This window comes from Cenococcum geophilum (assembly GCF_001692895.1).
Source record: "Cenococcum geophilum 1.58 unplaced genomic scaffold K441scaffold_60, whole genome shotgun sequence".
NCBI lineage: Eukaryota > Fungi > Ascomycota > Dothideomycetes > Gloniales > Gloniaceae > Cenococcum > Cenococcum geophilum.
The window spans coordinates 570502-593932 of record NW_027137618.1 but is presented as its reverse complement, the minus strand read 5'-3'; the positions used below and the strand labels follow the sequence as shown (position 1 = coordinate 593932).

Below are 23431 nucleotides of genomic sequence, written 5' to 3'. Positions count from 1 at the left end.
AGGAGAGTTTTACGTTCTCCTTTAATAATAGATACTTGGTAAACGTCTTCTATAGTATTATACCAGACACTAGAGCTGTAGAAGTATCTATAATAAGAGAACCTTAAGTTCAAGCCCTTTAGTAGCTTAATAGCTCTATTTAGATTAACTATTTAATAGTAAGCTAATACACAATTCGTTTTAGTAAGGGTACTATAATCTCTCTTAGCACAATTAGGGTTTAAACCCCCTTAGGGTATATTACTTTCCATATTATTCCCACAAATACCCCGTTTCTATTCTATATTAGAGATATAAATAAATTAGGCGTTAAGCTTAATAACCTTAAGAATATACTTATTTAAAGAGATAATTGGGTACCTATTATACGCAAATAGGGTTACCCCTAGTTACTCCTTTATTAACTAGAAAAGAGTATTACTTAAAGCTACTTAACTAAGTCAGAATTACGCCAACTATACCGTTATTTTAGCCACCTATCCATTTATTAATTACTTAGGGTCCTTTAGCAAGCAGGCTATAAAGTTAAGGTTAAGGCAATTAAATATCTTATAAAGTACTACTATTACTACCAAATAAACCAGAAGTCCCCTAGCCGATTTAAGTTTACCCTTAAGGATAACTATAACTTTAACTTCTATATTATTATTAACGTTATATATCTTAGCGGTAAGCTAATGCTCTAAGTTATTAATTTCTTAACCTCCTTCTAAGCCACGCGTTTTTTAAAAGATATATTAGCTAGAAACGCATAGGATACCCTTTAGTTATACTAGATTAATGTCTATTTAGGACCCCCTAATTAAATTATCTATAATATAGAAAAGAATTTCTTATCTATAGAGTTCTAATAATAGATAAAGGCAATAGCAATTAAGGTTAAGGAAGTCCCCGTTAAGGTATATAATAGTATTAAAAAAGTAAAATAATATTACGCGCCATTACGCCGCGTATATAAGATTATCTCTTTAGAATTAAAGGACGCTAGCGAAGAACTTACCTTATAAATAGCTATTAATAATTCTACTGGCCTAGATAAACTTATACCTATATTACTAGTCTTTAGCGCCTACCCTTAAATAACTAACAATTCTTTACTATCTCCCTCTATTATATAATAAGCTAAGGCTATTCGCAAGGCAATAAAGGAGGTATAACGTCTCTACGCTATATACTAGGTTAATAATACACTAGGAATAAGAAATAGCCTAAACACCTTAACTACGCTTAATCTACTACTCTAGTCTAAGGTACGCGTATAGCGTAAAAAGGGAGGACAATTAGGCCTACATTAACTTATTATAATAAATAGTTAAATTTATACTATTTAGATACCTTACGGACCCACTTAATTCTATTTAACTATTATTAAGCTTTATTATAAAAATAATAATTCCGAGCCTTTATAGGATGCCTTAAAAGATACCCTAAAAGAAAACTATAATTAATATACTCTAGAAGGCGACTACAATCCTAATATAATTGTAGTAGATGCGCCACAACTATAACGCGGTAGAGGTCGCCTAAAGGATTATAAAATTGCCAACATCTTATTAATTTTAAAGAATAATTTATTGCCGCTATTAAGAATAAAGTTGAGTTATTAATGGCCTTTATAACAGCTAAAGAGAAGGCTAACTTTAAGCTTGCAAAATAGCTCTAAAAGGAAGATTATATTATAACCCTAGGAGCTCCTTTCTAAGTATCTAATAAGAAGGAGATCAACGGTCTTATTATAAGAAGGAGATCAACGGTCTTATTATAAGAGGAGTCTTTAAATTTAAGAAGTATAACCCTATTAAGTTTAATAAAGTTCGCAGCTTTAAGTTAAGGATAGTTAATAAGATTAAGGGCAAGGCTATTAACGCCTTAAGGCTTATTATCTAAGGTTATAATAATAATAGTAAAGAGATAATTCTTATATAATCTTCTATAATTTAACGAGCTAGTTAGCAAGTTATTATTATATTAGCTCCCTCCTTAATAAAGAATAGAATAGCGGTTTATTTACGAGATATTACTTAAGCCTATACCCAATTAGAGATGTACCTTTAGCGCTTAATATTAGCATACCTTCCGGAGTAAATTCGCTACTAGTATCCTAAAGATACAATTATGGTTATGCTTAAGCTATTATATAGAATCGTAGAGGTAGGAACTTACTAGTAGGCTACCTATAGCAAGCACTATAAAGAGAAGCTTTTAATAACTACTTNTATATTTAATCCCTNCTTCCTTATTATAACNANAGNAACCCTATTNNGAATTGTTNNTATATAAACTAATAATANAATNATCTTAGNAGACGACTAATTCTTAGCTCTTAAAGAGGATAAGCTAGTAAAGGTAAATCTTATAGTAAAGCTAAAGGAAAAGCTTAACTTAATAATACTATTACTCTTTAATAAATGTATCCTCTCCCTAAATAAGGATTCCATTGCTTTACGCCAGAAGGGTTAAGGTAAGAAGATTAATGTTATTAATATTAATTCTCTAAAGTAAGGATATATAGAGCAACGTGCTTATAAAGCTTATATTGCTTCTATCTATTAACCTAAGGCTTTATTTAATCTCTTTATTATAGCTTAATACTAGGAACTAACTAAGGATGATATTCTTACCCTAAATAAGCGTCTTTTCTAGCAAATAAACCATCTTAATTGGGGACTACTCTATGTGCCTATTAACCTTCCTACCGCTAAGCTCTTTATATTTATTAATAAATTGTTTATAAATAATAAAGATTTTAGCTCCTAGCTAGGATATAAAATTATTATCGCAAATAAATCTACTAGAAAGAATAACTTTACAATCTATAGTAATCTTATTTATTAGAGCTTAACTAAGAGTAAGCGCGTTACTTAAAGCGTTCTAGTGTTAGAGATATATAAAATAGTTAGTGGAGTTAATATAGTAATTGTAATTGGAACTACCCTAAAGATAATTATAGATCGACTCGAACTTCTTATTATCCCTATAATTATATACACCAACTTATATTCCCTCTATAAGTGTTTAGTTAAGCTTAGTACTATAAAAAAGAAGCGCCTTATAATTAATATTATGGCACTTTAGCAATCCTATAAGCGTTAAGAACTCTTTAAGATTTAATAGATTAATAGCTAAGATAACCTAGTAGATATAATAATAAAGGCGAACCTAAATAAGGCACTAGAGACGTTTATTAATACAAATACTCTACGTATATAAGTTAAAGGTTAGGTTAAAAGGGAGTCCCTAGAAATTTCTTAGTTACGTAAGGTCTTAAGATATCTAGGAACTTTAACTAGTAGTTAAAGTTATCTAATTGGTTAGATTCTCTTGCTAAGACTTTTTTAGAGGGGGGGGTATAATATTCTATAGACCCTAACTTAAACCAGCTAATTAGGATTTTCCATCCCTAGGATAGAAAATCGCTATTGGCTCGCTTACCGCTAGCGCCTTAGCGGCCCTACTAACAAGATACCTACCTATAACTTATAAGCAAGAAAGTACCACGTGCTAAGAGGCAAATTTTAGGACAGTAAGACTTATATTACAATAGTAATAGTAAGTAAAGAGGATTAATTTTTGTTCCGCTAGTTAAGCGGTATATATATATAGATGGCAACCATAAAAAAAGAGTTGCTAGTATTAGGAATAAAGGCAAATAGTTACTATATAAGGTATATTGCCGTTATATATAGCAAGTTGCCGTTACATGCGGCAAGTTACCATCACGTGCCGCCGCGGCACTAGCGTGGTGAGGAACCTTAAGTTTCTTACCCCTTTCTTTAAGAAGAATATAGAATTATTATTATACTATCTACAAACCGTAGCTACGTGATATTACCTTGTGTAACCAATATAAAGCGATAGATATCGTATCTAGTAGGGTCTTAATCCCTACTAATGTTCCCTATTCTGTAGTAGAATTATCCTCTACCTCTATTATAATATTTTTGAGGTCTGTATACTTCTAATAAGCTATCTTTATTACCTTATTGTTATAAAATGTTTCGCCTATATTAAAGTTATTGTTTTTAATATCCGATCTACAAACTAGTTTATTAGTTCCTCTATACTTTATAGATTTTAGCTCTTATAGCTAATAGCTTACGCTATACTTAGCGTCTTTATAAATTTGGTATATATTATTATAATAGAACGCAAAACTTCTAATTAAATATTCTTTTGTTCCTTATAGTACACTATTATCCCTCTATATATATATATCTTCTACTAATTAGGTTCCCTTTATTATATAATAACTCTAACTATCTTTACAATCCCTTATAAAATAACCCTATTTTCCACAATTTATATAAGCTCCGTTTTTAAACTATTAACTTTGCTATAGAGTCCGCCTAAACGTCTTCTGCTGCTAAGATCCCTAGTTTAGCCTCTACTTCTTAGTCCTATAATTACTAGATCCTTAACCTTTAAATTTCTATAGTTTCTTACTCTATCTCTTATAGGCTTCTCTAGTACTACTTAGGTCTATTAGCTTTATACTATACTATAGTTTCTAACTTAGCTTTAGTTATTGCGTACTCTGCGTCTTATATAACTATAGAACTCTATCCTAACCTCTTTTAGCCTATTCCCTTTAGTAGATCTAATTATTAATCTTAATTGCTTAATCTATTAAATCCTATAGGGTATCTGTATCTTCTATTAGGATAATCACGTCTTAGACTTTAGCCTTAAGTCCTTATTTATACTGTGCCATAAGCGCCTTATTATTCTACTCTACTTATATTGCTAGCGTCTGGAACTACGTAGTATACTTAATCGCTAATATTTGTTGCGTAATATCTTAGAGTTTTCTTTCCGCTATAGTTACTGCCTCTAGATCTCCAAATATTTGTATAAGTCGCTCTATAAACCCTTCTTAGCTTAAGAATATAAATTGCACCTCTTAATTAGTGGTCGTTATTCTATTTACCTATATTTCCGTAAGGTAAGGCTTAAACTATTTAAGTGCTCTTCCTAATAGGAATAGTCCTGTATAGGCTATTCGATCTATAGGTATTAGTAGCTTTACCCCTTTCTACGTGACTTTAAAGTATATTTGCGTAAGGAATCCTTTAAGCTTTAATCTTTCTCCTAAGAATCTCTTAATCGATAATAGCTTAACCCTTACTACTCCTATCCCATTAACCCTTTCTTCTAGCGCCACATTATTTGTTATTAACTAATTAATTACCTTTTATAATTGTCTAACTGTTATAGGTTATTATAAGTTAGTATCTGCCATACTGGTGTTACCTAACCTTAAAGTAGTTGCCGCCGTCAATAGCGTTATAGTGGCTACTTTTAGTGGCATGTTGTTTGACTTTCTACACTTATTACTATAACTAGGTAGTAATTGTATAACGGAACCTTATAGTAGGTACTACAATAGGTTCGTTATTAGGCTAGGTATATAGGTAAAGTAAGTTAAAGTTAATAACGAAATAATAACTGGTGGAGTAGTTGCCTAATAGATTAACTCTAATTATATTCTGAGAATCACTATAAGGAAGGAACTATCTAGGTAGGGATTATAGTCCTTTAAATACACGACTGTACTCCTATAAAATCCTTTTTATACGTAATATACGTATACTCTATCTACTCTATTACGGATTATATAGATCCTATAGATTATATAGATCACCCTATATAACCTTAGTTACTATTCCTCGTTATATAGCTCTATCGGCTCTATCCTAGACCGTGCCTAAATTAACTAACTAGCTTCTTCCGACTCTTCTCTAAGTAGTTATAACATTGTACTTAAATTGTCCGTAATAGCAGGTCCTCTACTATATTTATAACCAGTATCTTTATATCTAGAGGGTCTATATAGGTACTCGCTGCTAGTAATAATAGGTCCTCTATTATATTTACGACTAGCGTAAAGAAGGAGTCTTCTAGCTATAGCGAATAAACTATTTCGCTAGCTTTAATATCTACTAGGAGAGCGTTAAGGGTAACTATTTAGAGGCGTCTAGGGTCTGAAGTACCTTAAATAAACTATCTAGAACGGAAGCTAATTAATAGATCTGTTTTCGCGAGCCAATCCTATCTAAGAACTATATTATAACTATTAAATAAGCCGCCCTAAAAGGTCTGCGGGCCGATAATATAAGAGGTACTCTAGGAGTCGCTAGTGGTAACCGTTAGATTATAAGTATCCCAGATTATTATCTGGTTACTATTAAGGAAATATATAATAGGTTTACGTAAATATAGCGCGTAGCGTATAGGCAGGTTAAACCTATAGACAATATCTTAATTAATAAGGTTAATTTAGTACCTATTATTATCAGATCTAATCTGATCGTAGCGAGGGTCTGTGCTCGAACCTCTTAGCGCCTATAAAAGCTATCTCCATGGGTCTGGGAAGCCTAACGTTAAGGGACCAATCCCGTTAAATTAAGCAATTGAATACCCTTATGGCTATAACAGAACAACTGGAATACGGGAGTAAAACGGGGATAAAACTCTACGTGCAAAACCCCACATTCACAAAAGTGGATGAAGCGTTCCTCTAAAGACTAGACATTACAATTCTGCGCACGCCATCCGCTTTTACCCTCGGCGAAGCCGGCAGATTCATCGATAAGCAGACAATGGTGTATAGCCCGTTCCTCATGATATAAGCGTATTAAAGCCTTTTGGAGTCTTGCAATATGGGCTTGTTGGTTAGCAATAATTTTAACGCGCTTAGATTGAAGTGGCCGAAGTTTACGGCGGAGAATAAGGATGTGGAGAGGATGTTAAAGCGGGAGTTGGTTAAGTATTAGAGGCGGTCTATTGCGCAGGGGCCGAAGGATGAGGCAGCTTTTTAGGAAGAGGAGCATCGGACGTTTCCGATAGCGCTTTATTGGAGGTTGCAGGATCATGGTCGGAGTAGGAGGGGGGGGGGGGGTTTGAGCATTCGCAGCCTTTGGAGGATAGTTTTATTCGTCTTGAGATGACTATTTCGGCGAGGTTGTAGGGAATTAGAAGGAGAGCGCAAGTTTAGAGGCAGCGTAGACCTTTAGGTGGCGCTTTGCATATGTAATCAATATTATAACAATATGTCTTCTTATTTAAGTCGTGGTCTAGTTATATATTCTTCCACATAATGCTGACTCCTTTTTCTCTTTTCTCCTTATTTTTTTTGGGGTGTCGTAGGGTAGGGAATATATAAATTTTTTACCTGTTGTTCCGGATTTGATAAGGATGGTTTGGCTTATACGCTGCATAATTGTCTTGCCGGAAAATAACCCCTATCCCGCAGCCGAATTGGGAAAAGCATCAACCAAGGTCAGGTTTGATTGAAAGTTCTATTAAGAGCTAAAAAAAGACCGATAGTTACTGACCACAAGTACACTATACTCCGTGATTAATATCTTTCGACGCCATAAGAAAAGCGAAAGACCAATTCACTATTAAAGAAACACCCCAGAAAATCCCAAAACTTATTTCGCTCCTACCAATCATTATTATTATTATTATTATCGTAATCGTAATCGTTATAAGCATTATAAGCATTATACTCATGATTATAAATCATAATTATTGTCAAATTCACCATTATTATTACTATTCCACCTTTCTACACCCTAAGGAAAGTCGTACGCATAATACTGATGATCGTGCACACTAATAGCTATTTTCCGTTCGGGTGAACCGGAGTAGAACTTAGCATACACCGAAGGGGTTTGCCCATACTTGTTTTCGGCATCGAAGTTTGCCTTAAACGTGCTCTTTAGCGCGTCTATAAGTTTAAAGCGACCATATCCAGCAGCTATATGGAGTGCAGTGCGGCCATATTTGTCTGATGCATTAATATCGGCGGGTTGTACGATATGCAAGAGATAAAGCGTCTCTTCCTTATTAAGGTATTGCGCAGCAAGGCATAGCGCTCGCCTTTTAGTCGATATACATCAAAGCGACCACTATAGGACACTGCTGGTCCGGGTAAGGTAATTCTTCTCGAAGTTGAGCAATGTTTTGGCAATGCGGACGTTATTGTCCTGGAGAGCTATATAGAACGGATAGTTAAAGATAAAGCTGGGCGCCCTAAGCTGCGATAGTATCTTTACGAGCCTAGTTTTACCGTATAGATGGTAAGTGGCCTAGAGGAATATTTGCACCGCAGCGTGATTCCTAGCGTAACATGCGAGATGCAAAGCTGTTGCTTTAACCTTAAGGCCATATCGTTTCCCCAATCCCCCTACGCAAGCGGTGTGCTTAAAAAGGGTATACTAACGCACTTCCTCGTGGGTTTAACTTAATACATCCGTTTGACGGCCTGAGAGCTGTAACCAACACACGTTATCCTCATTAATGATGTTTAGGAAGGCTAACGCGTGGGAATAAAGTAACTTAAGATGCCCTTCGTTTTCCCCTAGTGCACACTACAGTATTTCTGCAGGTAAAGTTATAGGAGGATGTCGGCTCGGAAATAGATGGCGAGTAACAATTATAAACGCAAAAGCCAAAGTAGGAGGAAGAATAACATTATTAAGGACTTTGGCCCATAAAGGATTAAACATAGACTGCTTCTTAGCCGCCCGGGAACAATATTCCAACCCATTTTCTAACAGGTATAAATCGATTAAATCTATGTTTTGTACCATCATATAGGGGTCTGCCCACATTAAGGGTTCTAGGAAGGTATGTTACCAATAAGGATAAGCCGAACTCTTTATAAGATCGATATAAAGTTCCGCAATATATAGGTAATTAATCTTCTCCGTAAATTGCTTCGACTTATTAGTCTCAGATCCAAGTACGTCTTTAACAGTTATATTTGAAACAAACGTTCTCGCCAAGTTGTGATTAAATTAAAGGTTCCCCTATACGTCCTTATAGAGGAAATTTATATAGAGTCGCTTTACTTGCTTAGTCTTTACGTCTATTTTATACAAACTACCCTAAATCCGGAGTACTTCTTGCAGTTTCTCTAGTAAAAGAGGCTTAAGTGCTCTAAGCATAAGATAAAAGAGTTGAATCCGCAATTTAGTAAACCCTTTTAAGCTGTTTAAGTCCTAGAGTCGTTAATAGGGAAATTAAAGTCGCTTATATGCTTTATCTTCCTTATTAACACCTTCTTATTTATTAGTATTAGGAACATCGGCTTATAATTTAGCCAATAGCGATTTGGCGTCGTCCTTAAGAAGTATAGTTTTAGATAGATTGTTAAGGGGAAAGAGTATTTTAAGCTAAACTTTAACTTATTAGAACCTTTATATATAAGTAAAGAGACAATTAAGTTAGGATATAATAGCTTATATTCCCCATACGTTTTTAGTTAATAATTGTTTAACATTATAGAGTAAACGTTATTATTTAGGGTTATCTATAAATATAAAAGTTAGCGTTGTAGCCCTTTAAAGAAGTAAAAAGCAATAGGAACTATGTATAGAAAATGCTATCTAAATACTCTACTCTCCTAGCTTCCAACTCTTTAGTTATAAAAATCTTTATACTCTTAGCCGTCGCTACTTTGGTTATCTCTATATCTAGTACGTAATATATTTATAGAATTCTCTTTAAGATCTCTCTTACTTAGACCTTTTAATGCGAAGAGTATAGAAAGCGGACGTTAGGATAATCCTTTACAATCTTTATTATAAAAATTAGAAAGTGCTCTACCTTGACTAAATTGCATTTGTTAAGTGTATTAACGATAATAATTTGCGATTGGGTTAGACTGTTTTTTATAAAATCCTTAAAAAGTTTCTCCTAGTCCTTAATTATATAATCTTTCTCCTAACTATAGCTGCTCTCTGTAACGGTATAGCTAGTTTTAGCCGCCTTTACTAGCGTATGGTCTAGTAGTAAAGCTAGGCGGCTAGCTAAAGTATAAATAATTATTTTAAGGCCGAGTCCCTTTACTTTAAGTTTTGGGTTGCCCTTGTTATAGAAATACTAAGATACCCGCAGAAGTCCTCTCTGGGTAGAGTATTTAGGCTTATCTTTTAGCGCTAAGACTACGTAATATCTGTTGGCGGTAAGCGTTACGCTCTTATCGTAGATTTACAACCTCTATGCCGCTAAAAAAGATGCCGCCGATATGGGTTAATAGAATTTTAAGTAGTTTAAATTAAGTCGCTACTACTTAACCTAAATTGGTATACTTAACGTTCCTAGAGTACTCTGTAGAAGAGATATAAAAGTACTAGTAGGAACCTTAGGTATATTAAGTAAGTTTTATAGTACTAATTAAGTTTAAAGTATTACAAAATCCTTTACCTTAAATTGGCTATCTTTTTTTAACGCTATAAGTATAATATATAAGATGTTAGTTTTACTAATACCTAGTCTACCTCTAACCTATAATAACCGATTTAACGGATAAGTCTTCTCTATAGATATATCTTTTAATACTAGATCTTCTAAAGGTAGACACTAGCTTAGAAATTCGTCGCCAGTTAGAAACTATTACGCGGAAGTTTTATATCTATACCCTAGTATAAGCCGCTTCTTAAGAGTATTAAGCTTCGGCTTAAGATCGTCCTTATATTTTATCTATACGCTGACTTTCTAGGTTAAAGTATCTGATTTAAATTCTATATTAATTAACTTTTTTTCACTTAACCAATTAGCCATAACCCTATTAATCTCCTTTATTTAGGCTTCTTAGTAAAGGAACTTTTTAGATAATTTAGTTTACGCCGTTATGCCTTTTATAACAGATTTATTAGTATAGGGATTCCTTTTAATAATAGGGAAAATTCTATATAATAGATAAAAGTAGTTAATTTAGCTAACTAGAATTTAAACTCTTTAGCTTTAATTTAAATTATCTAAAATCCTAGCTAAGATTGGCCTACTTTTTCGGCGTTAAAGAAGTAAAGAAACAGATCTACTTACCTTTATCTCTTACCCATTTCTGCACTTTCCCTAGGGTACTACAGTCCTCACTATCTTTAATCTCGTTATTATTATAAAAGTATTTAATATTAGAAGTAAGTAATAGGCAAAGTAAGTATTAGTTAAATAACGCTTTATTTAACTTAGGGATACACTCCTTACCCGCATTATAATTTTCTTAATAGAAGGTGATTTCGAATAGTATACTATTATTAATAGCTTAACTATACCTAAGAAGAACGTCTAAAATCTTATCTCTTTCCTCTAGAGATATAATACTGAAAAGAGCCTACCTAACTTTAGTTAGAGTATAATAGACATTAAAATAATACTAACTTTTATACTAAAGAAGATCGATATACAGATTATTAGTGTAACTTTATAGGGATTAAGAGCCGTAATAGGCATTATAATGCCTCTAACAGAAGTAAAGACAGAAATCTACTACTTTAATTTAGCCTTTACTTACGCTAAAGTATTTTTAACGGGTTAAAACAGGGTTAAATAGTTTATATTACGTTTATTACCTATCTCTCTTAGCTCTATATACTTTTTTAGGTTAGTTTTCTTTTAGTTATTAATAGCAGAGGTCTATATTAGCGTTTTATCCATCTATAATTAAGCTTTTAATAGTATTAGCTTAGAATCGCTACTATTAATAGGTTGATTTCTAGTAGGGTAATTCTCATTCTGCGCGCTAGAACGGTAAGGTAGTATTTATAATATATTAGTCTCGGCGGAAGTTATAGAGGGAACTCTATTAGCTTAGGCTATAGCTATCCCTATTAGCAATATAGCTAGACTTAAAGGAGACCTAGGCTCTACTCTAGCAATTCTAAAAGAGTGTAGTATTAGAGATTTAGTTAGTTTAGTAGGGCAAATAATAAACCTAGGAGTATTTTTATCGATATTAGTATAGATAGGTTAAGGTTATCTAGATACTATAGTAGCCTTATTAGTAGTAGGTGACAATAAAAGATAATCTAGTACCACTATTTTCTTATCTCTTTTTAACAATTAATATAGGCTCTTTACGGCTTATATATAATGCCGCTTACTATCTAACTTATAATTTAGCTCTTTATTAGGCTAGGCTATACTAATATTAGAGCTAGGGATAGATTAAGCTTAGATAAGAGCCTAAACTAAATTATAATTGGCTTTAGAGGTAACTAATAATAGATATATCTAGAGAGTTATAAGTTTATAAAATTTGCTCTAGTGGTGTTATAGATAGCTATAAAGTAGGGTATTAGTCTTTATAAAACGCTATATAGGACTAAGCTAGGCAGCTCCCTTTATATTTATTAAAAGGGCTAGGAATTAATCTAAATACTTTATATTAGGTAAAACCTAAGTAGATAGTTATATAGCCGTAAGGTATAGGCGACCCTAGGGTAACCTAGGGGTGACTCGTCTATAAGGCATGTGCTCTGCACGTACCTAGGGAAAACCCTTCCTACCTCGCACATAGACTCCTCCTTTTCCCTTAAGGATTTGTCTCTATCTATACAATATACCTATTATTCTATTATTAGACTCCCTATCCATATCCTTACCTTATATTTAAATCCTTACTAATCCCCTTAGGAGGATAGCTGGTTTAATTTTTCTATAATGCCTCCGAAAAGAAAACCGACGCCTATACCTAACAGTAATATGCTAGCGATGCGACCGCAAAACGCCTTAAGATTTAGTATAGATGAAACCGCTAGAAGCACACTAGTAGCATCTAAGCTATTTTCTAAATCTTAAAACGATTAGATATCTATAAACGCTAGAGACTAGTTTAACTTATATACCTAGGCTTAATAGGAGCTTAATAAGGTTACTAGCGTCCTACCTAATACCGCTAATATAAAGGAGCTAGATAAGCTAGCTAAGAAAATAGCTAACTTATAGAGTATTATTAATTTAATAAAGCCCTCCTATTACCTCTTTAGTAAAGAGTATAAGTTATATAGCGAACGCATACGCCAAATAAATCTTAACGCCCTAGTTAAGAAGTCACCACCTAATATTGGCGGTACTACTTAACAGCATTTTAACTGGTAGATCGCCGTAGTTAAGAACCAATTTAAGGTTAATAACGCTAACTATAACTATAAGCGACGCACGCGCTAGGCTATTAAAGGTCTTATAAAAGAGAAGACAATCACCTAACTAGTTTATTGCCGGTTAGGCACTAAGGATAAGGGTCCTTTACTATAGGACGAATTTAAGACTATAGTCTAAGACTAAATTAGGAACCCCATAGTAAGACGCTTTAATAATGCTATAATATATTATACGGCTGTTATAAAGGAGAATTAGAGGTTTAATGTCTTCCTAGCCTATATATATAGCTTAAAGGACCTCTTCTTATATACCCCTTTTGTTAATCCTAAATAATAGGTAGACTTTTAGTTCTTATATCTCCCAGCCCACCTATAAGTAGAGCTCTTCCGCTAGAACTTCGCCTAATAGGTAAGAACCGCTAAAGACCTCTTTAACGAAATCCGCTGTGTAGAGCAATTGCTTAATACTATAAAGTTCGTAAAAGATTGCGTAAGTAGCAGCGGCAAATTATTGCGTACGAAGCGCGGTCGCAGCATAGGCTCTATAGAGTTAAGCTTAGGGAACAGAACCTAAAAAGGGCAACGCTTTTTTAAGTAAACTCCCGGGGAGACTACCTAAAAGCTAGATAGCTTAGGAGACCCCCTAGACGCCAGTGCTACGTAGGCGAATTAAAGGACCGTAGGCGGCCACTGTAAGGAACACTAGAAGTAGGCTAAAGAGAAGTTAGCTTAGGCTTCGGAAAACCTAAAGCCCTAGTAGCGTATCTCTCTTAACTGCAACTAGGGCCTAATATAGAGGGAGAGAAAAAACGTATTGTAGTATATATCGTAATAGATACGCCCTAGGGCGAAGTCCGCCTATATACTTTATGGGAGACAATTATGTAGCAGAGCAGCATTATTACAACAATTAAAGAGGAACAGCAACACCTTAAGAGCCGGAACGCCGAACTCCAAGAAGTGGCTAGATCTCTTCGAGCGCAGCACGGCACGCTCTCGGTGTCTCCCCCGTCCACGCAAACATAGGCGTCGGTAGTTGGAGCTCTGAACTAGGAGCATAAGTGTGATGATATTTTAAACTAACTATGGCAGCAGGCACAGCTATTTATAGCTGTGGCTGCTGTCTCCCTACTGCCTAATTAGGCAGTTATCTCAGTGGCACGTGATTTGGGATCCAACTTCGGTCGCAGCCAGCGGTGGCCCACGCGCATGACGAGCAGCGGAAAGACAGATAGCAGGAATAATCGGCAGCTGGTGATTGATGTTAGCCACGTAGAACAGCAGAGAAGGTGGCGGACACTGAGGCGGCCAGAAGGACCATCCAGCAGGGCATAAGTGGGGTCGAGAGACTTACCAGGGGGCAATCAAGGCGTGTGGGGAAAGGACGACGGCGTAAGCGTCATCAAATTCTCAGTCGAGAAGGACAAAGAAGCCGCATCCAGGCAGATGACGGCGGAATGCATGCTGTCCGCTAGGCCGTGGTTGACCAAAGCCATCGCATCGTACACACCTCCACCCCGTACACACCTCCACCCGTTTTCCGTCCCAAAGCGCTGAGGACGACTTTGTTCTGGAATGAGGTGATATTCCGGAAATACTTAGTGATCCGGATGGCAGAACATTTCTTGGCCATTCGCTAGTGCTGCACAGCTCGATGCGGGGAACCCTGCAGCTGCAGCTTTAGTCTTGATCCTGTCTGAAGCCAGGAAAGCCTAAGTGGATGGATCCTTCCGCCAATTGACTGGATTTCTTCAGATTCTTCGCATAAGACAAGAGAGCACCGGGCTGTCTCTTCCCTCTCAATTGTGATATCCGCTAGTTGCTCTCTCATCTGTCTTAAAACGCCATGCCGGCCCAAACATACGACGTTATCGTGGTCGGTAGTGGTAATGCTGGCTTCTGCGCCGCCGTCTCAGCGAAAGAATACGGTGCTTCTAAAGTATTGCTTCTTGAGAAGAGTCCAGAGTCATGGGCTGGCGGAAACACAACCTTCACAGCGGGGGCATACCGTACCGTTTTCCATAGCCTTCATGATATCCTTCCGCTTGTCCAAAACGTTCCGCCTGATATGGCAGACAAGATAGATATAGAGCCTTACACCCAGCAGGATTTTATGGCTGATATCCTAAGAGTCACAAATAATCGAAGCAATCCTCAGCTAGCTTCTGTACTGGTGAAGGAGTCAAATGCTACAACTAAGTGGTTAGCAAAAAATGGGATCAAGTTTCAGCTCTCTTTCAATCGCCAAGCATATAAGATTGGTGGCCGCCAGAAGTTTTGGGGAGGTATGGTATTATCCGTCATCGATGGAGGCAAAGGTTTAACGCAGCAACACCAATCGAACGCGCAAAGAAAAGGAGTTGAAGTTCGCTACGACAGTCCCGTCGTGCGAATCTTAAGCAATCCTGCAGGCGAAGCCATTGGCGTAACAGTACGACAAAAGGACGGTACAACATATGATGTCTTGGGTCGTGGCGGCGTTATCTTATGCGCTGGAGGATTCGAGGCGAATCCAAGTATGCGTGCTCAGTATCTCGGCCCTGGCTGGGATCTCGCGTACGTCCGGGGTACTCCGTACAACACAGGAGATTGTCTGAAAATGGTCATCAATGACCTCAAAGCCGAATCTGCAGGAAATTGGTCAGGCTGCCACTCCACCTGCTGGGATGCGAACGCGCCAACTGATGCTGGAGACCAGAAGCTTACCAACCAGTTCACAAAGTCGGGATACCCGCTGGGTCTCATGTTTAACGTAGATGGTGTTCGCTTTGTAGATGAGGGCATTGACATGCGCAATTATACATATGCCAAATTTGGCAGAGAAATCCTCCGCCAGCCGGAAGGTATCGCTTTCCAGGTCTGGGATGCTGACGGCACGAGCTGGCTCCGATCGGAAGAGTACGCGGATGATGTAGTTGAGCAGATAAAGGCCGATACCCTTGAAAGCCTTGCTGAAAAGCTCAGCAAAAAGGGCCTGAAGAATACCACGGCTTTTGTTGCGTCCCTACGAGAATACAATAGCGCTGTTGAAGCACATAGGAAAGAACATCCGAATGCTGTCTTCGATCCATCAAAAAAGGACGGGCTCTCCACGAGATCCTCCTCGGGAGGCCTTCAGCCGGACAAGACCAACTGGGCCGTCCCCATCGTCAAACCTCCTTTCATGGCGGTCAAGGTCACTTGCGGTGTTACTTTTACTTTTGGTGGCCTGAAGATAGATTCAGAGACTTCAGCAGTCATCTCTGAATTAACACAAAAGGAAATACCTGGGCTTTTCGCTGCCGGCGAGATGGTCGGTGGCCTCTTTTATGGCAACTACCCTGGAGGAAGCGGCCTGACTTCAGGAGCTGTTTTTGGGCGGAAAGCCGGGAAATCAGCAGCAGAGCGCTCGATAGCGTTCAATGGACCAGTCGCCAGAGCAGCGTTATAACGTTCATGCAATAATATAGAAGCAATGATAAAGTTCAATTCACCTGCATTCGCGCAGGTAGCAAGTACATCATTGGTAGTTTGAGAGGACAGACGTAGACCGCTGAGACTTGGCAGACTTGGCGCAGAGCAAACAGAGAGCCTTGATATAAACATCGGAATCCAACTTATGCGGCAAAACCTATGCTGTCTGGATTCCTTGAATCGATCTCTCCTCACAATGTAACGTAATGTATGAGCGACATTCAAAACACCAGGAACCGAAAGGAGAATCAGACTGCAGTGTAAAAATTTCTCTAAATTATATTTTACAACCCCCGGTCTCTTGGATGGTACCCAGAAACCACCTAATCTCACATCTCCCCTCGCGTCCTATTATGCCATAAGCAAATCATATCCCGTCTTTCCTGCCATGCCAATGAGCACAAAATGCGCCACAAGCCATATGATGCCATAGTATCTCCCCTTCCCTCCGCCCTGTGCGCCCTTCTCCTCTGCCTTCGTATAGCCAATCGCGTAAATCGCCCGGTTAACAGCCCAGATCGCGCCGGTGATGGCTGCAGCCTTCGGATACCTAAGCCCAGCAATCAGCAGCGCCGCGAGCGCTGTTGGGTGATTCTCGTTATAGTTCTGGTGCGCGCGCTGTGCGCAGTTGAAGAGGTACATTGCCTTCTGCTTGTCGGGGGATGCGGTTTGGACTTGCTCGTACGAGGCGTATTCGTAGGGGTAGGGGACCTTGGCGGCCTTGCGGAAACTGCTGACGCGGATGCCGTGCCAGTTTGCTAGGATAAAGGTGGAGACGGCTGTGAGGATGACATAGCTGTGGGTTGAGGTAAGTTAGGATACCCGGAATGATGGCGTGGTGGGTGCAATCGAGTCGAGGGGTTTGTAGAACGGCGAGAAGATTTGGGGTGGGAATGAATGAATAGTACAGTGTAGAGAGTAATGAAAGACTTAATAAAGATAACCTACCCGTATTCACTCGGGATCTCTGCAGTTACCATCTTGTCAAAGTTTGATGTTGTAGCCAGGGGCTGAGAATCTCGAGGTTGATGAAAGAGAATAAGGCTTTGAATTGACGGCCACAGCTATGGTCTGGGGCCGAAAATTCAATTCTTGGACGGAAAAGGCTGATATTTGAATGGAAAATTCTAAAGAAGTTTCTAGAGAAGTTTCTAGAGACGTTGCGGTAATTTCTCGGACGAGATCTGGCGGAGATGCGAAACGGGAGCGGACGATCATGATTACCGTCGGCGGAATTTGGCCCTAGCCTACGCCGTACAACTTGCCAATGGCAGGGGAACAGCACACCACATATTGCTTTCTTCGCTCAACAATCCTAGCAGCTGGGCTATGTGTAGTCATCCTGTCGAGGAATAAGCTCCAGGGGCTGAGTGAAGGGGCTTTGGAAGTACACAAGATTGTCTTCGGCCCTAATAGAATTTAAAGGTTCACGAGCTCCAAGAGTCTGAAAAGTATAGGAATGTAACAGCTTGAAAAAGGTTGGGATGCTGCGGGGGTTAAATATATATAACCTTAGTGATCCCATGTCAGCACGCAATAAGCCCCACTACCCCGGTCATCACGTCAATCGATAAGCACCAGTAATTACGTTTATTTGGACTTCAATCCCCCTACTACTAAGTATATACGGTTGTATATATTGAAAAGAGTGGCAAACAATAGAATATACAGGGCTGCTGTTAAAGGTCGTATTCTAAACCTGTTCCGTCGTTCTGCTGATATTCGGATTTTTGTGCAAGCCCCATCTTTGCTTTTTTTTATTCTCGTATCCCTTAACACGCTTGCGTCCTAAGATCAAGTGGTCCGTGCGGAGCACCGAATCAAAACAACGCGTATAGCCTTATTTAATTAATCTGATTGGGTAGTTCTTATCGATAATGGTAGGACGCAAACCAGCGTGTTAAGGGATAGCGAATATTGTATCCGTGCCTTGTAAACCTGGCAGAGGACATTATCAACATATTCTTGGCGAATTAAACCCCAATGTCTACACCCCGCCAATACTTCCTCCGCACCTGCCCTCTATCCTCTAAACCTAACTATCCATCTCTCTATCTCCGCCTGCATGGATCAGGCCATTCCCCGGTAGTTCTGACGCCTTCGCAACCAATATATCTTCGCGCATACTTGTCCGAAGATCGCCAGCTTTTTACATCCACTAAACATCCTGGTCGCTCATGGGGTCTCGTAATTGGATCTGCGCATCCACACGTTGCATGAGAGGACGTTAGAATTGAGGAAGACGAGACAGACGGAGGCTTTAAATTCCTTCCTTTGGAAGGGGATAGAGACATTGACGTGGGTAAGAAGAGCGAGCCTGAGGAGAGGAAGGAAATGCTTGTGTGGGATAGCCGCGCCAAAAATGTGGCTCCATCTGAGGCCGAGAAAGGAAAAGAAGAAAATGATTGGAAAGGGTGGATGGTTTGCGAATGGGTGCACGGCCATCCACAACTCTTCCGGTTGAGTGCGAAGACAGATGCCGCATTGCCATCGTTCTGCGATCGTGTGGCTATTATCAGAGAGTATTTGCAGGAAGCTATTCCACGTAACGAAAATCATTACACAACTTAACGGTTGTATTTAGTGGATCGTCTGCTCTGGTAAACATCTCACATGCACTAAGAAAGCGTTTGAGCAAACCGTTCCGAAAATCTCATGAAATAGTCACTCTATTCATTAATTCTTCTTAACAGCTCAAGGTGAATACGAGTTAACATGTAGGAAACGAGCTAGGAGTTGTTCAGTTACAACTTCATATTCAATATGGAGGCTCTATATTTAACCGATATGGAGCTCAAATATGATTATGAGGCGATCGTTCGGTTAAATTCCTCAGAATCAGAACGTAGCCGTAGAATTTTTGATCTTCCTTTTACTTAAAGAATCCACTATATTAAAAAGATATATTATAACTTATATATTTAAGTTGTAATATGTAGGGGAAGATAAAAATGGGGAAAATCTAATTTTTAAAATAATAAGTTACCACCTATAAGCTCTTAGACTCTCGGTGGAGAATTCGTTGGTTAATAAGGAGCAGTATGCCCGCCCCGTGCGCGTAGTGCACGTACCAACGGGTCTGATTTATTAGATAAAACGCCCGGCCCTTGACCTTTTTCAGACCGTTAGGGAACGCGCGAATTCGACAGAGAGTCACTGTGCAGTTATTGGAAATGGATGCATGTTGCCTGCCAGGCAGACTAGTAAAACCGCGAGACTAGTAGAAGTTTAACTAAGTTAGACCAGTAAATAATCAAACGGCAGGTCGACCCCCGTTTTTAGAGGATTACCATCTTAGGTAATCGCCCCTCGCTCTCATCGGCCCAGTCGTCCTGCCAATTATCTCAGTAAGCGACTTAGACGGCAAGGGCAGAACTTAAGGCGCACTCACTAATACTAAAATGTCACTAGTCTCCGCCTAAGAAAACGCCACTTTTTTTTAACCAATCAGCTATCTACCGACCTTAAGTTTACCCTGCCGTCTAAGGGCCTTTAGTGCGGAACTCTATAGCGCTCAACTTTAAATTTCGCAATTTTATATAAGAGACACTTTTACCTATATATTTAACTCCCTAATAACACCTATTTAACCTAATAAGCTAATAAGTCGAGTTAGACCAGTCTCCTCTACAATTAATTACTTTTTTATAATAGGAATACCACTTCCTTATAAGTTACGCGCTTCTAGTATTTAGGTAGACACCAACGCGTCCTTATCCTCCCTACTCTCTAATATTAACTCCCTTTCCCCCTTAATACCATCCTCTATATCTTAGTCGTCTTAAAGGCAAGTAACTATATCCCTTACTAGTTACTAAAGGCAAATTAGATAATAGCGGAGCCCTCTTTCTTAGCGCTAAAAGCTACGGGCGATATAAATACTATAGTAGCGGAATAACTTTAATATTAGGAAATTCCTTAAGGCATAGGTTACAGAGGATATTAATAGTAGATTAGGTGGCCTCTATATTAATTAGTAGATCTTACTATTATATTCTGCTTTAGAATAAGCGGAGGTTTATACAGCCCTTTAATTGACTAGTTACATATCGGTAGGGGATATTTCCTTAATAGAACTTATCTAAGAACTTAATATACTACTTAGGCAGCCATATTTTAACAAGTTTAACCACTCTACCTCTATAGAGAAGGTTAATGTTACGGACGCTTTAAGTACGATGTTATGACTACTAGGAGAGGAGTCGGAAGAAGCTAGTTGGTTAATTTAGGCACGGTCTAGGATAGAACCGGTAGAGCTATATAACGAGGAATGGTAACTAAGGTCACGTGGGGTGATCTATATGATCTATATAATCTATAGGATCTATAATAGAGCAGATAGAGTACACGTATATTACGTATAAGAAGGATTTTATAGGAGTACGGTTGTGTATTTAAGGACCCTCAGTCCCTACCTAGATAGTTCCTTTCTTATAGTAATTCTTAGAATATAATTGGAGTTAATCTATTAGGCAACCACTCCACCAGTTATTATTACATTATTAACTTTTATACTTGCATTTCCTATATACCTAGCCCAATAACGAGCCCACCGTAGTTCCTGCTATAAGGTTCCATTATATAATTACTACCTAGTTATAGTATTAGTATAGAAAGTTAAATAATATGCCACTAAAAGCAGCCACTATAACGCCATTAACGGCAGCAACTACTTCAAGATTAGGTAACGACACTAGTATAGCAAACACTAACTTATAGCAACCTATAACGGTTAAATAACTATAAGAAATAGTTAACTAGCTAACAGAAAATAATACAATATTAGAAAATAAGATTAATGGGATAGGCGTAGTAAAGGTTAAGTTACTATTGATTAAAAGGTACTTAGGAGAGAGATTAAAGCTTAAAGGATTCCTTATATAAATGCACTTTAAGGTAGTACAGAAAGGAGCAAAGCTGGCAATACCTATAGATTAAATAGCCTATACAGGACTATTCTTAATAGGAAGAGCACTTAAATAGTTTAAGTTTTACCTTATAGAGATATAAGCGAATGGCATAATAACCACTAACTAAGAGGTACGGTTTATATTCTTAAGCTAGAATGGATTTATAGAACGACTTATATAAATATTTAGAGACCTAGAGGCAGTAACTACGGCGGAAAGAAAACTCTAAGACATTATATAATAAACCTTAGCAATTAAGTATATAACGCAGTTCTAGACGTTAGCAATATAAGTAGAGTGGAATAATAGGGCGCTTATAGCATAGTATAAATAGGGACTTAAGGCTAAAGTCTAGGACGCGATCATCTTAATAAAAGATGCGGATACCCTAAGGGAACTAATAGATTAGGCGATTAAGATTAATAATTAGATCTACTAAAGGGAACAGGCTAAGAAAAGCTAGGATAGAGTTCTATAGTTATATAAGGCGCAGAGTACGTAACGACTAAAGCTAAGTTAGAAACTATAGTATAGCGCAGAGCTAATAGACCTAAGTGGTACTAAAGAAGCCTATAAAAAATAGAGTAAGTAACCGTAAAAACCTAGAGGACAGGGATTAAGTAATTAAAGGTCTAAGGAGCAGAGGCCAAATTAGGGATCTTAGTAGTAGAAGACGTTTAGGCAGACTCTATAATAAGAAAAATGGTTTAAAGAAAGAGCTTATATAAATTACGGAAAATAGGGTTATTATATTAGAGACTATAGAAGTAGGCAGAGTTACTATATAGTAAAATGCATAAGACTAGTAGACGATATATACGTATAGAGGGATAATAATATACTGCGAGGAACAAAGAAATGTTTAATTAAAAGTTTTGCGTTTTATTATAATAACGCATACTAAATTTATAAAGACGCTAAGTATAGCGTAAGCTATTAGCTATAGGAGCTAGTATCTACAGGATATAGAGGAACTAATAAACCAGTTCGTAGATTAGACATTAAGGACGATAAATTTAACGTAGGTAAAACATTTTGTAATAATAAGGTAATAAGAGCGGTTTACTAGGAACACGTAGCTATTAAAGATATTATACTAGAGGTAGAGGATAATTCCACTATAGAACAGGGAATATTAGTAGGGATTAAGACCCCGCTAGATATAATGTCTATTACTTTACAAGACGTAAGAGAAGTAGGACAGCAAACTACTTCGGCACTTAATAAAGGCAAAAGGCTATAGACTTAAGATTCTTATAGTAAGATATAAGACGACTAAGATTCTTAAGATAAAATAAGGCAAGCTTAAGGACCTATAACGGACGATAACCAATAAAGCAGAGTAATGGCTTAGTTTAGTAATATACGAATAAGCTTAGGACGAAGTTTCCTACAGATATAAGACTCTTAAGACGAGATAAGAACACTAAGTAAGCCTAGTTAAACTAAGGCTGGAGCTAAGCTTAAGTTAGAAGTAAGCTTAGGATTAAAGAATTTAAGGGACTAAGAATTTAGAGTATAAATTAGAACACCTATAAGTAAGAAGTAAGGAGCTTCCTTATAGATTAGAGAATCTACGGCATAAACAGCAATTAGACTGGGAGACAAATATATAAACCCAAAAGACTTACTAGTAGAATATAGTGTTTGGACTAAAGATCGAAAAGTTAATACTAAGATTAAAAAGTAAAAGAACTTTAAGGATTTAAGCGCGAGACGCAAACCAAAAGAAACTATAGAAGAATTTAGGATAAGAATTATCATATAGCAAGAACAGAAACTAGATAAGAGATCTAGTATATTGGGACATATAAAGGACAGAGTGCTAGTATAAAGAATTACTAATAGGCCTAGGGCAGGCACACTAAGAGCTAAGTAGCTTACCAAACTAGAAGATAAAGAGGACTTAGGAATTCCTACTAGGTTTAAAAAACGACATATAAAGGGCTATTACAACGCAGTAATAAGAAGATACTTCTTTACGGACAAGCCGTATATACTCTAGTAGCTGTACTAAAGGTGGTATAGGCAAAGGCACAATAATAAGTAGGAAGATTTCTATATATGGTTAGATAAAAAAGTTATCCAAAACCACCCAATTATAAAAAAAGGCTATAACGCATATTAAAGGAGCCTTAATTATAACGTTAAAGGATCTAAAGAAATAATTAGAGG

At 37.4% G+C, this 23431-nt stretch overlaps 2 protein-coding genes across 2 annotated transcripts; one reads left to right on the top strand and one right to left on the bottom strand.

The window, feature by feature from the left end:
- Positions 1–14739: 14739 nt before the first annotated feature.
- On the top strand, positions 14740–16333 carry K441DRAFT_708496 (FAD/NAD(P)-binding domain-containing protein; the record flags this gene model as incomplete). The annotated part of the gene is made up of 1 exon (XM_067653780.1): positions 14740–16333. The coding sequence occupies one exon, from the start codon at positions 14740–14742 to the stop codon at positions 16321–16323; it is 1584 nt and encodes a 527-aa protein (XP_067498626.1). The 3' UTR covers positions 16324–16333.
- Positions 16334–16393: 60 nt separating this feature from the next.
- Positions 16394–17376, bottom strand: K441DRAFT_668156 (uncharacterized protein). The gene has a single exon (XM_067649952.1). It carries the CDS (start codon positions 16986–16988, stop codon positions 16698–16700), a length of 291 nt encoding a protein of 96 aa, XP_067498625.1. The 5' UTR covers positions 16989–17376; the 3' UTR covers positions 16394–16697.
- Positions 17377–23431: the final 6055 nt, after the last annotated feature.